This window comes from Diprion similis, chromosome 8 (assembly GCF_021155765.1).
Source record: "Diprion similis isolate iyDipSimi1 chromosome 8, iyDipSimi1.1, whole genome shotgun sequence".
Lineage (NCBI taxonomy): Eukaryota > Metazoa > Arthropoda > Insecta > Hymenoptera > Diprionidae > Diprion > Diprion similis.
The window spans coordinates 23,569,083-23,587,613 of NC_060112.1; the positions used below are offsets into that span (position 1 = coordinate 23,569,083).

Sequence of the window (18,531 nt, forward strand, 5' to 3'; positions counted from 1 at the left end):
GACCAATTTTATTTTTTTTGTTCATTATCAAGTGTAGTCGTTTAATGAAAGCTGTCTGATTATTATTTTCTATTTTTTATTTCAATTTTGATATGAAATACCGCTAACACACCATTGCGTGAATTGGGTTAAATTTTCTGCTTTCAAGGTAAAAAATATCGGTCTTCATCCAGAAGGACAATTTTGATTTAATTATAAAAGGAAAAAATACTTTATCCAATTATATGCAACGAAATCCTTCTATTCATTTATTTACTTATTTACGAACTATTTTATCTCAAGCTGTTAAGAATCGAGATTAAAAATAATGCGTAAAACTTTCTCTATTTAGGAAGCATGCAGAATGGAAATCGGGTGAAACCGATGACTCGATGCAGGAGAATCAAGCTTTTTGTCTCGAGGTATCGAGGAGACTTGGTTTGTATGACTTAATTAAGGCTTAGAATATAACAAGGCCTAATTAATTTACGTCTTTGTGGGTGTAATTTTCCCGGCTTCTTCACTTCTCTGTTTCAACTTTAAGCCCCCCGACGAATGAGGGGAATGAGAGAAAGGTCCTCCAGTCGTACAAGGAGCGTCAAAAAACTTTCACACTGTAATTGCCTCGCTTAAGCCGAGACTTGACACGTATATTAAAATCTGAAAACACGGCCGTCGGAATTTTTCCTTCTTCGTTATTTACTTTCGTCACTTTACCGGGTGAATAATGAACTGCGAACTTGATTTTGAGCCCGAGAAAATTAGCTACTCTTAGCGCGTAGATTCGAAGAGTCTTGACTCCATTATCAAACAGAATCCCTTTTCCCAAAAACTAAAAAAAAAAAAATTATCGCATCTTTTTTGTGTGATAAAATCAAAGTAATAGCTTATTACGGATGGCGAGTCTATCGAATAGGCACAAATTTTATGACTTTATCTCCGTTTTTTGTTTGGTGGGAAAAACTCAGCCGAAAAAAAAATTACATTAACAATAAATTTGTTTGTATCAGAAAAATTGGCCATAACTACTAAGCCGGTCTGATGATGCGATTTTCGCCCCGTTCAGCTGGCATGTTAACAGCTAAAAGACCGTATAAAGCTCCGTTTGTCGTATTTTATACACATTCAATCCACAGTCAGTTTATCGTCGATACTATATGGCAGGTATGAATACTCGTACATCTTGGACCGCGTTCTTCAGGCTCAAATTGCTTTCGGCATTTAAAGCTTAAGGCTATATAGTATATATACATATATATGTATGTATGCAAAATCCCTTACAGAGGGCGCGATAATACAATGTCAATGAGCGAAATGCCATCCGACTCGAGAGTGCAAAATACACTTTACATTAGCCGAGCCAAGTTTAATGAGCCCTTCTGAGTTAATTTATTTCCAGGAGCCGTATATATATATATATATATTTTTTTTTTCTTTGGTCGTTTCTTCTCGTTTTGTTTAATCCTATTTCACTTTCTATCCCGATCTTTTTCACGTCCCATCAATTATTCATTACCGGTACCAGGACCTAGTCGATTTCTTCGACGTTTTCCATGGAGTTTTAATCAAGTATTTGAACAGAAAGAAATTCAATATATTGTATCAATTCCTTGAGTTTTTCTTTTGCACGACTTTTTTTAAATATTATTTGATATTTGATCGACCGGATGTCCACGTCGTAATATTTTTTTCGTTTGATTAATTGGTCAGTCACTTATTTCAGGCGCTTGTGGTTGCAATTTTTCTTACAATTAGTATTTGCCTACTATAATCGGGGAGACTGTCGAGGGTCCTTAACTGATTATACACATATGTTCTAGTTTTCAATTACATTAAATGTCTACCTGCTGCAGTCGCCTCAAGAGTTGGATCCTTTTTCAATCAGGCTAATTGTGAAACTTACCTTCTCTCATCCCTCGGGATTTTCTGCTCTTCTCACAAGCTTTCTCGACAATGGAAACGTGCAATTATTATATAAAAGAAAACCTCGCTTGAATTTCACCAAAGTACAAATGATAATCGTGGTTTTTTTTCCTCCCCAAAGATCTTTTAAAGCAAGTTGAATTGTTGACTTTTCCGAAATAAATCCACCAACTCCACACGTATCGTGGCTCCGATTCTTTTCCATCCTTCTCGATCGTCGGTAGAAATTAACTAGGAGCCTCAGAAGTGTCGCTGTTGACTGCGAATTACGAGCTAAACTAATCGGGAATAAAATTCTGCACACTTTCAGCATATTTTCCTCGTTTCATTTCAACGAGTTGTTCGATGCATGCATATATATAAATTTTGCATATTTTCGCCGAAAAGTAATCGCCAACGATGTTTGTAATCGCTCGTATAATGATTAAAGCTATGAAATATCATCTCTTCCCCGAGATCACAGAACGTATCGTTTATGAATATACAATAAGTGAAACGTTTAATTTAACGTTATAACAGGAGTCCGGATTATTGTTTGTTCAATTCTGAACGCTGTGTGTGAGTGAATTTTTTATCAGTCAAACCCTCCCGTATTTACGAATTCACGGAAAAATCGCGACGCGATTCCGCCGCAAAAATTTCCGGATTGGACTGAAAGGAAAATTGGATTCTAGGCACGTATTTGTTCCTGAGTGCGTCTCTCGCTCCCTCCTATAGCCCGCAGGCTAGTCACCGATATTTTTCATGACATTTTTCACGGTTTAACAACGGCTTTCGTACTTGAATCAACCCACGTGCTCATAACCATGCTTTGTTTGAAAAAATACGAGTAAAAGGAAAATAATTTAAGTACGGACAAATTGACGTGAGAAAAAATATTTAAAAAACTGAGTAAAAACCGATCTACTTCATTCACAAACGAATAAAAATGCGACTAAATACATTTTCGGTAACAGGAAATACGTGATGGAAAAAAACGATCAGGATCCAATATGGCGTCGTACCGAGTGAACAGCTGATCGTTTTGGGTACAATATATGCGAATATAAAGACGCCGAAATGGTCCTGCAGGTTATCAGGGCTTCATTGGGCCTCGTTAAGACGATCGAAATTGAAACGCGCGACTAATAACGCATTTTATAATTAAATACGAGCTGATTAAAGCTGCGGATTTTGACCGCTAGATGGTGTGGCGTTTGTTCGGTACTTTGGATTCCAATGGTATAAGAGGCCATTCGTTCATTACTTATGTAAGGGTCTCAAGGGGGAGGGGGGCTTTGAAAAATATATGCATAAGCGGGGGGCGGGGGGGGGGGGGGGTGAAAGTCATTCTTGCGTAATATTTTACAAGTCGGAATGTGCATAATAGACATTTTCCAGTGAGACAAAATGTCCGTACAGCAAAGTCTCGGGAAACGAAAACCGCACAGAAAATTAAAGGGCAGTTTGAAAAACTGGAAAAACAATTCTGTTTAGACGTTCGACAAACTATGAGAACTATTTTTTCATTTTTAATTTACAATTTCATTTATATATTAATATTGTAAAAAAATTTATTTCATAACAAATTTTTAAAATCGTAAATGTGTTTATATTTGCACACTTTAAAGGTTCTAAATGAAAACTATAGGTAAAATCCTGAGTAAGAAGTGGAGGTTAAAAATGGTTAAAATAGTCCTTACGTAATTAATGAATGGCCCCTAAGTGCTGCAAAGTAGAGATGAGATAACTCGTTGAGAGGAGGTGGAGGAACGTAGATATGCAGAGGGAGGGAAGTGAGTCAAAGTTGGATGCAGCTGGCTGACCTCTGAACGCGCGTTGCATCGCTCGAGTGTTAATTATCAGCATTTGTTAATGCCTGTTGAGACGTTCCATTCTATCTGTGATCGTAACCGTATTCAGTTAACGGATTGTCGAGAGACAGGCGAGAGATACGTTTCACGAATTTCGTTCAAAGATACGTGAATTTCATCGGTCTCGTGAAAAAAACGTCATTTCGATCAAACGATTTTTTCTTCAAAGAAATGTGATTTTATTTTTTCGAAATTGATAAAAATATGAATTAATTTGTGGTATAATGTGAAACTAATTAAAAAAAAAAACGAATAAATAAATATAATAATCAATTTTATCGACATATTTGGTAAGTTCAATAATTCTTTTAGCGTGCTAGCTGACTAATGAATATTGTTTGAATACTAGAAACCGAAAAGGTGGTGATAATTTATGAAGATCGTTTATTGCCAATCTTTGATTGAAATTCTCAGACACGATTACGACTTCTCGTTAATTCTGTTTAAAAGTAGTCGGCGTTTTTTGGTCCAGTTGCAGAGGCACGGGAAGATTAAATTATTCGCATATCCGGAATGTCAACAATTTGGAAAATGGTAATTGCCAATTAGGAATTCGAAATTGGTGTTGAGAAGTTGACTAACAATTGATAGAAACTTGGACTGCTACGGGTCTCGCGTTTGCAAGTCGGTTAAACAATTTGAAGTAGTAACTCTCCGCCATTCCGTGAAATCGATTTGCCAATATATCCCTTTTCTTGAGAAATCAGTTTTATTTTTGTTTAAATATAATCTGACTAATGTTGTTGAGTAGGAAAATTAAGTTCGGGAAAAAATTCTACCACAATCAATATTTCCAATTATTTTGTTAATTTAAAAAAAAATTTCGAGCACAAACGATGAAGTGATACGAACAAAAACACGTTTTCCATTTTCTCGAAGTGTGTGTGGTGAATATATAAAGTGTTTTTGCGGCATTTCATTGCATATTTTCCGTTTCGGTCGTCTTCGGTATTTTCGCAACGGTATCAAAAAAGAGATTATAATAATTGAGTATAGACTCGAGCCTGCATAATTACTTGTTCCAGCCTCTCACCGCACTTGGATCAAATTTCTGCGGTTGAAAGTTGAACCCAATCGTGAAATTGTATCCCGCACGTAATTATACGGGAATAAAGCAAACACCCGTTAGTGATTAAAACTTAGCAAACAACAGAGAAAATCCTCAAGAGTTTACTCTGAAAAAAATCGATCCTTTTTATTAATTTAATCAAGAGTTAGTAGTACGTTGAGTATTCATAAAATTATTGTATTTCTAGGCCACGAAAACCGGTTTAAAAGTACAAAAATGGACGATACTGGATTGGTAAAAAAAAAAACAAAGAAAAAAAAATTCGCCGGCTTCCTTCAAATCGCTTTAAAAAGGTTTAAGATCTAGTAGATTCGTTCGATTTTACTCTACGACGACTAATCTGATTTCGCAAAATTTTTTCGTTTTCATATCAAACAATAATTAGCAGGGGTAAAAGAAAAACTTGCGTTCGAGTTTGATCTCCGCCAAAAAAGCTTTCCGTTGCGTAAACAATGTTTGCCAGCTTTACATTTTCGTTACAGCCTGCACTGTTTTTTTTCTTCAAGTCTCAGCAACGAAAATCGCAAAATTGCCATCCGTGTGGCACGATAAATTTTTACTCTTCCTTTGATCCTCAAATTTCATCATAAACGAGCGAGAGAACTCGACCCCGCAGGGACGGTACGGAATAATATTTCGGACTTTGAAGGTGAAATTGCACTGGACACGTAAGTACAGCTAGACAACCCGCTATACGAGCTTTGGGAGGGATCAATCGAAGGTCGAGATAAAAACTCGTACGTCCAGCATTTGTACGATTCGAGAGCCGGAGAACAAGAGGAAGGCGAAGAAAAAAGTTTCAGAAAAGTATCATAAAATTGAGGAAACGAATATGTTTTTTTCGGGCTCATTTCACGCGACAGAATCATCATCATCATCATCATTATCATCATAATCCATCATCTTCCATCACGCACACGTCAAACATTATATCCGTAATTCCCAAATGTGAGTTACTTATTTTTCCCTCCCTCTTTGTGTTTCTCAATCCACGTTTTCTTCTCTTTCTACATTACATATTATTATGCCGTGAATTTTTCTAACAACTGAAGGATTCGAGCGCCTAGCGCAGGCAACTGGAGTTACAGCTTATGTTTAAGTTGAGCACCGCATCCCGCCGCAGCCATCTTGAACGTCAAACATCGTTTGTCAAAATAACCTGAATATTGGGAAATGTGAAAAATGATGAAAAATTGAATTCCGACAATCAGCTACGGCAATATATGAGGCAACTGAAAGTAGAACTGTCATCAAATACAGTTATTCATCGCAATAATGGGATGGCGGAATACGGTGCTCAACCTGAGCCTACGGTGTAACTTCGGTTGCCTGCCTCAGGCGTCCGAATCGTTTCGCTGTTAGAAAAATTCACGTTATGTATATACATGAAGGGAAAGGAATTCCTGAACAAACAAAATAGACTCTGCTGTAGTCCATTCACTTTAATCTAGTATTCCTTATTTGTCCCAAATTCGATGACTTAAATTCAGCAATTCCGATTCAGTTAGTTTGTTGAGTAATGATTTAGTCGAGTGAATTCCTTGATTCAAACCCTTGACAAAAGCCTTTCTCAACGCGATCGAGAAAATGTATTGATTCTAGTGAATCTTTTGATGTTTTTCCGAAATTGAGTTAACTAAATGTCATTTCATTTGAAATTGGTGAATTATTTTCCTCCAAATCGCATGTTTGTTGACAGAAACAATTAGGTACTTGAAATGAAATAAGTACTTGAATATAGTCAACAAAAACTTTACATCGATCGAATGCCATATCTTGTTGATCTAACCGGAGATTGTTAGGTGTAACTGGTTGACTCAGTTGCACTAATTTGTTTACTTGGTAAAAGAACCACTATATGCTGTGAAACAAGTACTTTATCGAAATTCATATTGACGACAAATAAACAAAAACTATTGACACATATTCAATTTATACTTCTACATGAACAAGAATAAGTTTTTGGGTTTTGTCTATTAAATATCGAATAAATATCGAGCAAATCCATAAAATTTTGAGTCAGCATAATGATAAATGATAGCATTCGAAGAATGCGTTTTGTGCGGTTGAATAATTCTAATGTTCAGTCAAAGCAAAAGATTTCGATCAAATTCTTAGTCATTACAATCAGACATTTTCTCGATACAAAATTTACACTATCGCAAAGAAGTCAGTCACGCCGTGTTATCTTGAATAAATCGACATTCAGCATGATCATTAAAAAGCTTGATTCAATTCCATGCAAGTTGTCACAAGTATTTCATCCGAAAAATGTATTTTGTTGAATCAAGTAAGTATTTTGTTCGCCACATTTGACTATAAAATCAAACGAATATCCCCAGATTCAAATAATCCTTTCCTCCATGTATCGTTTCTTCGTTTTTATTTCACGTTATATCAGCTTGCACTGAGTGTTATTGCAAAGAGTCGTAAGGTGGTACATTGGCAACGTTCCGATCGCAGTGGTCGTCGATAGATAAAAATATGGCGGCTCCAACGAGTTAAACAAGGCTGCACGTAGCTCCCCTCCACCAAATTGTACGTATGTACATGTAACAAAAAGCATATGACCTTACAAAGCCGAACCTACCGGTAAGTAGGTTCATACCTACTAGTACCTGCGTTACAGCGAACCGAAACGACGAAGGTCCTCGTCCGTGGTGGAAGCGTCGGCGCCGCGACGCCCGGCGTCCTTTCCATATCACAGCCGGCGGATCCTCGCTCGGCTTGCGGCAGTCAGTCAACGCGCGGCCTCAACACGCGACGCTCCGCGGCTCGACGGCCGCTCGACGTGAGAATTTTGCCTGTCAATAAGTCGGAAATCGATCAGGGTGATCGATGAAAAACTGAGAATAATAAAAAAAAAAGAAACAAAAAATCATAACGGAAACTAGTTTATCGAAGTGGAAAGTCAAATTTTTTGCAAATTTAAAAGAAACAAAAAGTAGCATATTATAGAACTGAAACTCAAAAACCTCGATGTAATATCAAAGAGACACTAATTGATGATAATAAAAAATTCAAAAAAAATTACAATAACGCGTACAAAAGCCCGACGATACGGAATAATTATACCGATTATGTAAAAGACTGCGGTATTAATTAATCATTTTCGGATGTGATGAAAATATTAGAGTGCAGGAACCAATTATACAATTTTTTGAATACAATATAGTAATGAAAATTGAAGAGAAAATTAAAAAACCTTAAATATCGTGGGTGAGTGTCGAAGAAACTACAGAGAGGAGTATTAAATTTGTCTCATGCATATAACGTATGTAATAAATATACGTATATATACATAGATACGAGTATAAAGTGCATGAGTTGACCGGATCACCGGGAACTGATTGAGCGGGATTATTATGTACCGTATATAATATACCGAGGTTGAAACTTGTGTGTATAAACTGTGCGGGTGTCGGTATAGTTATATGGTCTTCGGCCTGTGGCGAAGCGTTGCAAATAGGCGTATGTACGCGGTCTTTTCGTATATTCACTGCAATAGTCGTATGTACACGCTCTTATTGTATACTCACTGCGGGCGTAAAGTGTGACCTCAAACTGCAACCGTAAGGCCGTTGGTGGAGGAAAAGGAGGGGCAAGAGAGGGAATTATACCGAGAGTGACACAACAAGTGCAAAGTTACGCAATTGAGATGCGATCGAAGCGGGATTAACGAGGTAAGTAAGGCATTTGCGTCACACCGCCGCTGAACGCGGGGCTTCAACCCCTTCTGGATATTTTTTTTTCTTCGTTTCCTTTTTCTTCCCACTTTTCTCCCCTTCCCTCTCTCAGAGCACGTTGAGAGAAATTTCTTGTTATGATTTACTCTCTCTCGAGTCCTTGACTTCTCTTATTCTATGACAAATACATGAGGTATGGTTCTGGATGGAAAATGACAGTCTTGTTAATGTTATCAGAAAATTGACGGTGTACCTTATTTTCCTTTTCACTAATGCGACAATTTAACGTTCGTAAAACGACAGATTGACGTTAACGACTTGTTTATATGAAATAATCTAGTGAATCGAACGAACAGATTGAACGTTCCAATAAGTAGAAAATTTTTTATTGCCAATTATATAATCCTTACATTGAATAATTACTTGTACCACGCTTTGCTTGCGATTTCAGTGATATTCAAACCGCTATCGCAAAGATCATGTGACTATTTGAACAGAATTTTCTTTTAACTATCTAAGAAATTGAATCTATCATGGTTATATCAAAGCTTCGGGAATCAATTGATGATCAATGACAGCTGATGATGATTGGCATTCATAATTGCTGTTATAGAAATGATTTGAGACATGTGGAAGCCTTTTTATTCGCTTCGTTGCTAGACACAGTTTCTGTTATGTTAGCTTATCACTATTTCTATTTGCCTGAAAACTATAAACCAATAAACGGAGAGAGAGAGAGAGAGAGAGAGAGCGAAATAGAGGAAGAAAATCAGCGGCGTGTTCATTCGTTTAGTATAAGGTATACCGAGTTGAATATAATAGACTATGGCTATAATTATGATCTTATTGGGCTGGATCCGAGCCTGCATTAAAATTTGAAAAGCAAATATTTTTTTTACGAGATTGTATAAGGAATTAGATATGCGCCTTATCAGATAAACGTGCTGCTCGAGCTTACGTCGTTGTGTGTCTAATTAAGTTACATGTATATTGTTATTGCCCGAAAAACGAAAATAACCCGATTGCCCTGGCCTTGCGGCATAGATACATTCACGAACCGAATACGATAAGTGCCACGTGCGTGATTTTTAATCTTTTCTTATAAAAAATTCGCCAAGATTGTACTTTTCATTAGCTACCCTTTTTTTCAAGCTATTCGACTATTTGTGAAATATTCGAAGGTACATCGATCTCCTGGATTTGCGATTGATTAATTTTGCAAATCGTTAAGACACGACGATTATATATATATGAGCTGATTCTGCTTACACTTTAATTTTACGCGTGAAAAACCTGAAGGTATGGAAAAATGATTGGAAAGAAAAAGTGAATTACTTGCTTATCAGCATATCATTTTTATCCCGACACGAACGAGGGTGGGGAGAATAAGTTTTCGTGAGGATAATCTATCAATTAAATTATACTTACCGAAATTACGACTTTAATGCCATTTTAATTGGGCCTGCAGAGATTAAGGGATACGAAACTTGCAGAGATCAGGATTACGGATTGGTTATAAGCGGTTATTACACTAGTACACGCATATAATATAATACCTAGTCGATGTTTTTGTGAGTGTTATATTACACCCGAGCAAAGACACGTATTTCGGTCATTCGTGTAAATTCTTATATTCCAGACGTAAATCCACAGAACTGATTCGACGACGCCGAAAACGCGTTCAGAGCTCTACGGGACCGCAAATGACAAGTTAACCTTCCACCAAGAGGGTTTCGGGTTTCAAAGCTTACGGGGCACCTAATCGTAAGGCAGGCGAAACTTGACCCATCGAAAATTTTTAGTCACGCACTCAACAACTATTGGAAAAAACCGTAAAACTTGGAAATTTATTAAACAGCAATAGAAATTAATTACGTGACAGCACGATCCAGAGATAACAATTGTGAAATGAAATTGGTCAATAACTTTTGAAAAATTGTCTAATTTTTTCAAAACCATTTAAAAATATCGGATCTAACTTAATCTTTGTTTATACATGCGCTGACATGATTAACGTCTAGTCGATAATATAACATAAATCGTTCGAATTACAGCTGATGTATTGAATTAATTCGAAGAGTGCTATATCGGGTATACAATCCCTTCGAAAGGATGTTTCGATACTCCGAGAGAATTTGGATCTCATAACGAGATCCTTTCAGAATATAGATATAAGATTAATAGCAAGAACGAGGCATAAGATTTGATAAGATGAGGGAATTCGAGTTGACTTTCGGTTGATTGTAAGTCAAGCTACTGATCCGTTTCAGCTCCATTTCGAATTTGAAAAGCAAATTTCGAAAATAATTAGCACTTGTTCGATCAGCTGTAAATTCATTACGATCGATTTAAGATCGATTGAAAAAGTGTACGTCGATCTGTAATCAAAGACTGATCGAATCGATTTATAATTTCACTTTTGCAACAGTTAATGCGCGTCCCTTTTGTCGATTGATATTTAACTAGGACCAAAGAATCGCGAAAAAGGAGAGATGAAAATTTAGAAAAAAAATTAGAATCTTTTTTAAACAAAAAATTTTTACTAGCGAAGTGTACTTCCGGTTCGACAGGCTTCAAACTCTCCGCACCTTTGATCAGAATCGTTTTTCAATCCCGAGGAGCGAGTAAAAGTTCATTCAAGCCTTCGGCAGCTGCTGCCTCACGGAGAGGAGAGGAGAGGAGAGGAAAGGAGAGGAAAGTGGTGGTAATACTCGCACGCTTCGGTGAACGACGCGCTTCACAGCTGAGCATTTCATCCACCTATCTACATGTACATACGTTATATACACGCGTGGGCTTCATCCTATTTTAGGGAAAATATTTTATCAATAACCAATCATCGAAGAGATCGAAAGAGAGAGAGAGAGAGAGAGAGAGAGGGAGAGAGGATCTGGACAGATCCACGTGACGTACAAGAGCGTAAATTTATGGATCTAAAATTTTTCAAAATCTAATATATTAATTATCTCTGCCAACGTAACGAAAACAAAGTGTTTCAGTGAATTTCTAGAGCTAATAATGTTTCGAATAAAATCAGTAAAAAAGTGAAATCGAACGAATCGACTTTACCAGACTTTCAACTAGTGCTGTGCGATTAAACGATTAATCGGCAGCTTCGATTAATCGACGATTTCAGCTGATCTTTTATCTAATTAATCGAATCGATTAATCGTACAGCAGCACTTTTGACCACCTCGAAGCGATTCAAGACGAAGCATCGATATCCGAGCTTCTGTTTAATAATTTCAGTAGATCCTTTTTTTTTCTCTCATTTTTAAACAACCTTTCGCAGCTGAAGAATGTAACGATTTGATAAATACTTAACAGACATCACGTTGTGATAAAATTAATCAAATGTATCGATATTATTTTCTCTAAACTGTTGATTAAATTCTTTTGGCAAAATTCTCTTCCCTTTCCTTGGTTTTCAACGATTATTCGACCGCATGCGCTTGTTTGTCCGGTTACATAACAGCGTTGTTATCGCTGACCCAATTCCCCATGATCATCAGCTCCGAATCGCATGGGGGTCCCCTACTCGGAGTGTGTTTTTTTTCTTTCTTTTTTTTTCTTTTTGTGTCTTGTTTTCTCCTTCTTCGTTATACCGTGTTACATTTGTAATCCCGCTGTTCTCTCGCAAACATGTTTTAAAATTCTGAATACCAATAATCGTTATTGTTATTTTTTTCCACCCCACCCCACCGAGAGGAGTAAACGTAAATCCTATAAATTTTGAGGGATTGAACACCATCGAAATCTGGCGTAGACTTAAACTAGCTGATGATCAAACCTTCAGTTAAATTTTCCATTTTTTATTCCATTATACGTATGTAGTTGAAGCATTTTTTTTATAAACTAGAGGTTTATGGGAATAAAAATTCAGGTGTCGATTTCGATGAGGTTCAATGAAATATTTATAGCATATTGATAATCGCACTTTTGGAAAATACACGGCGGCAGCGTTATGTTAATATTGTATGAAAAACAAAAAGTTTGTACGGGAAATTATTTTCCTTTGAAATTTCTAAGCGAATCGGAAATTTCAAGTATTTCAATTACAACATGGAGACGGTGTGAAATTTTTTAAGATCTCTTAAGATTTCGAAATATAGATCTTTACGCTAAACACCGGGGTCAAAATGACCCCACCGCATGTTCACCGTAAAATTTATATGGAAAATATTCGAAATAAGTAATAAAATATCGTACAAACGTTAATTCATTCGTTTTCCGGAAATTCAACTTTACTCAATAAATTAAATCAATTTTATTCATCGCGCAGGAACTTCATATTTTTTTTCTTCTAGAATATCCGTTTGTTGAGAGTTACTCAATCAATTTTTAGCTCAAAGTATAAAAAAATCAGTGAATCATGATTTTTTTTGAGTAAAATGATCCATTTTTCCATATTCAAAATTTCATTTTGCTAAAAATAACTAATAACTTGCCTTGAAATATCATAGTTAAGCAGTGTCTCAAAAATTTTTGAACTCATTTCAATCGATATCTCCGTTTCTCCGTAATGATTTATCGGGTTCCTTAGTTGATCGATCGCCGCGAGGAATGGGGAAAGTAATTTATCAATCAAATTTCTCATTTTCCCACCTTTTCTCCGTCTCGACGATGGATTGATTAACCGGAAACCGATTCCGACACTCAAAGCTCAAGGTTGACTCGTTACAATTATAATCTAACACAAAGAAGAAGAAACACGATTTCAAACGATCAAGATTGAAATCAGAACTTGTTTATATTACACAATAATTGCGAACTGAACTGACAGGCACCATTATTAGATTGTTTGGGGGAAAAAAAAAACCTGCACGAATTTTCAAAAATGACGTTTTTTCGCACAGCTTTTCTAATCCCTCCAACTTTTCTTTCTCTCCGCTTTTTAGCCCGCAATTTTTGCATACGGAAATTTCGCTGCTGTTCTAATTTGCACCTTCCGCATAATGTCCAAAGTTTTACACAAACTTGAATCTCTCTGAAACGATATAACGAACCGTGCATGCAGGCTTTGCTCATTGAAATTCCGAGGAAAAAAGGAGCTGCGGAAAAAAAAGACACAGAGAGCTACTGCAACGGCCTGATGAAATTTGCAGATGCCACCATGTCGAAAAACTTTTCTTCGACGAGTAAACAATAACCGTCAAAGTTTTTATACATTATACATTTTCTTCATGCATTAACAATATGCGCGTACAAGAAACGAAACGAAACGACCAAAATAAAAAGAAAAAACGCAAAACAATTGATGATCTAAAAATGAAATACTTTTTTAAACAATAATAATAATAATAATAATTGATTCAACATCTTCGGTAATTGTCTCATTTCATTTCACTATGTATAACGAAACGGGTCCTTATCTTAAAAAGTTAACTTGAAAAGATCAGCGAAACGAATAAGTGCTTTTGAAATTTTAAACCACCCCAATTCCTGTGAACACGTATAGTTATATATGATCGTGCTAAAACCGCAACGCCGTTTAATTTTTCAACCCTCGAGGACCATTAATTTCATTTACGTCTACGGTGAAAGCTTGTTTTTTTTGTCCGTTTTCTCTTTCTTTCTTTCTTTTTCTTTTTTGTTTTTTATTTTTCGGTCTTAGTCTCCAAAATAATCTTGAATCATGACTAATTGAAAATGTCTTTTAAAAGTAACCACCCACCTTCTTAATATGTGAAAAAAAAACGTCAAACCAAGAGATTAAACTTAATGCGAAACTTTTAGCGAAAAATTGTTTTTTTCCCCGCTTTTTTTTGAGAATAAATTGCTGATATTTTCGTTAATAATACAGTTTTCACGAAACCTGGTTTCTGTTTTAGATTCTCATATTCTTTCACCGGATTTATGTTTTTTTTTCCCATCATATTACGGTGAATGAAATTTGCAAAGGAAATTTCTAATAATGTGATCAAGCAGTTGAATTTTTTCGGTAAATCGGAACGTTTGAAATAATTATAAAATTTTGCAAACTTTCACGTAATGTTTAAATTACAGTTAATAAGAAGTTTAGAATCAAATAATTGTCTTTTAACAATCTCGATCATCAAACAGTTAATTCTAAGAATAATACGAAGATAAATAAACCAAAACGAGTTATTTGAACGAGCGATTTCCGCTAATCGAAAAAGAAGAAACAAGGAAAAAAAAACACCTCACACTTGAAACCAATCAATGTTTACTGGTCGAAGTTATAAAACTAATTACTCAATATTCATATTTCTCGTGCAGTAAGTAAAAAATTTAATGAAATAAAATAATGGAAAGTTGTAGCCGCACAAAAGAAAAGAAAAGAGAGAGAGAGAGAGAGAGAGAGAGAGAAACTTGTTGGTAACAACACCTTCATTTCGCTATCACGTCAGTGATAACGACTCGAATTTACCTTCTTGATTAATTGCAACGCGTCACTCGATCACATCCGATTTTGTTGTTGTTGTTATTATTGTTGTTATTATTATTATGTGTACCGTGTATACGTGAATACATCATGCGTCGTGCACGACTGGGTTGGGTACCTTATATCAACATTTCGAGGTGAGCCCAGCGACGATGATGTTGTGTAGACGTCAGACAAACGCAACTAAAAGCGAATAAACATTTACCACGAATATGACTTATAATTAGGACTGGCTTGTCTAAGTCAGCATTACGTGATGTAATAATTAATTAATCGTAATTACGATACGGAAGTGAGAAGTCCTTCGGTTTGTTATAAAGTTTGGAAAATTTTTGAAAAAATTCTATCTCGAAATTTATAATTTATTTTAACGTTCGTGATCTGAAGTCATCTAATCGATCAAAGGCGAAAATAAAATGTTGAGATAAAATGCTTTTAATGCGAATAATTGTTTTCAGTTTAACGTCCCAGAGGAGACTGTTTTTACAATAATATTGGTTAACTCAGAAACCTTATTCATTTTGTGATACAAAAAGTTTTACTTCTCTTTCATCTGTGATGATAACTGGATCATTTGAAAGGGGGGTAAAACAGGTCATTTCACCCTTTGTAACAATTTATATTATTTAACGAAAAGATTTCAGAATTTTTCGTGGTCTTTCGATTTAATTATTTCGCTTCGAATTTAATTATTTTACAACGTTGCACGGATGATAAATTACATTGGGTACAATAAATCAGGCGAGAAAAGTTAATCTCCATTCTTTTATGTAATATATACATCACGAAGGTATATATATATATATATATATATATATATGTACGTATGTATATCGTATATATATATATATATATATTATACCAAATTATTATCTATGCGTCATTAGAATGCAAACACAATTTTTTCGGGATGTGCGACTGTTTGCATACGAATCCATAGAGACAATGTTTATACATGTAGGTATACATATATAATATCTATAATAAAGATATATAGAATATAATAAAAAAATGATCAATCAAGAAGAAGTGAAAAATAGATGACAACAAAAAAAATAATAATAATAATGATAAAATAAAGAACAGACGACGTCATCGATGGGTAATATTTTTTATCTAGCTGATATTACTTGTACTTCATTGAAAAGTAACGAGATTAACGATGATTCAATCGATCGCATTCATCGTTAAGCTAATATTTCAACGCTCATATATATATATAGAAAGAGAGTTGGATCATCGTAATCCGATTCGTGGATAATTGGAATCCAGGTATAATAGGAAGTTTGTAATTAATCAAACGCTAATTATATAATGAAACATGTTTCGTCTGAATAGTTAAGTTGATGTAACAATAAAACCAACACGCCGAACATTTTTTCATATTTTTTTATCATTTGACGAATTATCATTTTAATAAAATATTGGTATAATTCAAGATACATAATGCAAAAGTTCGTGTGAATTGGCAGAAAAAAAAAAAGAAGAAAAAAAAAGAAAAATTGTCAATCGAACGCAGTAGCTAGTCTTCTAATTTTTCTTCTTATGTTTTTTTTTTCTTCCTCTTGTTCGTTCAATTATTGGAAAAAATGCATTTAAAAACAACGAATAAAATTAGGAAAAATAATTTAAGGCTAACTAGCACAATAAATTTCCGCGCAATATTGCGATACATAATATAAGTATGTTACGCATATGTCACAAAGCGAAACGTTAGAAGACGACTCACGTGTTTTACGTTGTATTCTCTCTCTCTCTCTCTCTCTCTCTCTCTCTCTCTTTCTATTTAAATTAATCATCGCAACAGCGTAACAAACGAATATTAATTGCCACGTTTAAACGCGCGTGAAATCGTCGGTATAACGATATTTTGCTAGCTTATATAATAATAGTATATACATACCTATAACATGGAAAGCCATGAGTGAATGACACGGAATGTCACATTATGTGGCGCACCCCCGCGTTTCGCGTAAAGCCAAAATGACAGAGTGGGAATTATAGAGGCGAATTAATGGGGTGACGAGGAAATTAAAGCGTGCCCTGAAAGTAGAAAAAAAAAGGAAACAAAAAGTAAGACCACGTAATCAAAAGGCTTTCGATTTCATTTGCGTGGTGATTTTCTGTATCTTTTTGTTTTTTTTCAAATTTTTTTCTCTCTTCTTCTTCTTCTTCTTCTTCTTCTTCTTTTTTTTTTTTTACTGGAAAAGATTAAAGCGTGGAAAGTGTGTTAATTAAGTGAATGTTGAATAAGTGTCGAGGAGAAAAGAAAGAAGACAAATTTGAAAATAGATAAATTTAATATGAGGGTAAGCGATGAGAGAAATAAGGTAGAAACTCGAAGTCTTTTTCAGCTGCTCGTTGATGATCCTGTCACGTGGCGAACAACAGGTGTTTTTGAAAAGCCTCTGACCCGTGAGGCGTTGTTACGAAGGGGAGCACGGGGAGCTTATTTTCTTGTAACGAGAGGAGTGAATCAATTAGGGCTTCTGCAATCTCAGCTCGGATTTTTCCTACCCTTACTGACAATAACGGAGTCAGATGGAAAGTAATACGCTGTAATTGGCACCGATTTATTTACTTAGGCGAGGGGGAGGGGAGGGAAGGGGGGGAGATGAAATTAAAAGACGAATTAAAATTAAAATGGCGGAGGAGATCGATCAGTTTTGTAATTTTGGGAGGGGGACAAAAATTTAGAAATATCAGAAAACAGCTCACACAGATCACACAATGGTGAATTTTCAAAGTCGAAATACAGAAAAGCCGGAAGGAGTCAGAATACTTTTTTCTTCTTTACATAAAATTACATTCGACTATGGTATACATAAATTTTTTAAAATTCTATATAATGAAATTTCGCGTTTTTGAAAATTCGATATTGCAATCATTAAATTTTCTAATCTTTCCATACTTTTCACCCTCGACCTGAAATTTTCACTGCAAAAATAAAAATCTCCCCAGAAAAAAAAAAAAATAATTCGATATGGGTGTTAAAAATTTTTGAAACAAATTGTTTTTTACAGAAAAAAAAAAAACGCCATGGAGTAGCGAACGAGAATTTTAGAGGCCAGCGGCGGCTTCTGCGGGTTGGATTTGAAGATGGATAAAGTTGGAGCAGATTTTCCGAAGCGAGAATGGACCAAGAGATTGAGTCTTCGGGGCAGCCGAAGAAGCCATCAGGTGAGAGGATGATTCTTTTTTTATTTATACAAATCTCGGGTGAATATAACAGAGAAAAATTGATGAAAACTTCATTCATTTGTGTTTCAGTAAAATAATTTCGAAACTTATCGGATTTAATTTATCTCGAATCTAATCTATAATTATAACAGAACAGAACTTTCGAAACGATTTTAAGCGAATATTCGAGCCAATTTGTACGTAATATTGAATATAATTACTTTGGAGATTATATATAATTATTGCGATTAATTAAGGTGAAGAAAAAAATAAAAAATGAAGCTTGGCGACACGATGTCCTTTTCTTTTCTTTTTTTTTTCTGTTTTGTTTTTGTCTTTCTTTCTTTTCCATTACGTTACACGCAGCTAATCGATCACTTTTTTCTTCGTACCCTGCATTCGTCGCTATGATTGAATAATTATTTTCTCTTCGGT

General features: G+C 35.3%; 1 protein-coding gene across 1 annotated transcript in view; it reads left to right on the top strand.

The window, feature by feature from the left end:
- The first annotated feature begins 17,943 nt into the window (after positions 1–17,943).
- Positions 17,944–18,531, top strand: part of LOC124410041 (adenylate cyclase type 6) — a 77,367-nt gene continuing 76,779 nt past the window's right edge. Inside the window, exon 1 of the mRNA XM_046888155.1 lies at positions 17,944–18,096. Within this exon, the coding sequence (XP_046744111.1) occupies positions 18,016–18,096 (81 nt within the window). The 5' untranslated portion in view covers positions 17,944–18,015. The remainder of the gene's footprint in view (positions 18,097–18,531) is intronic.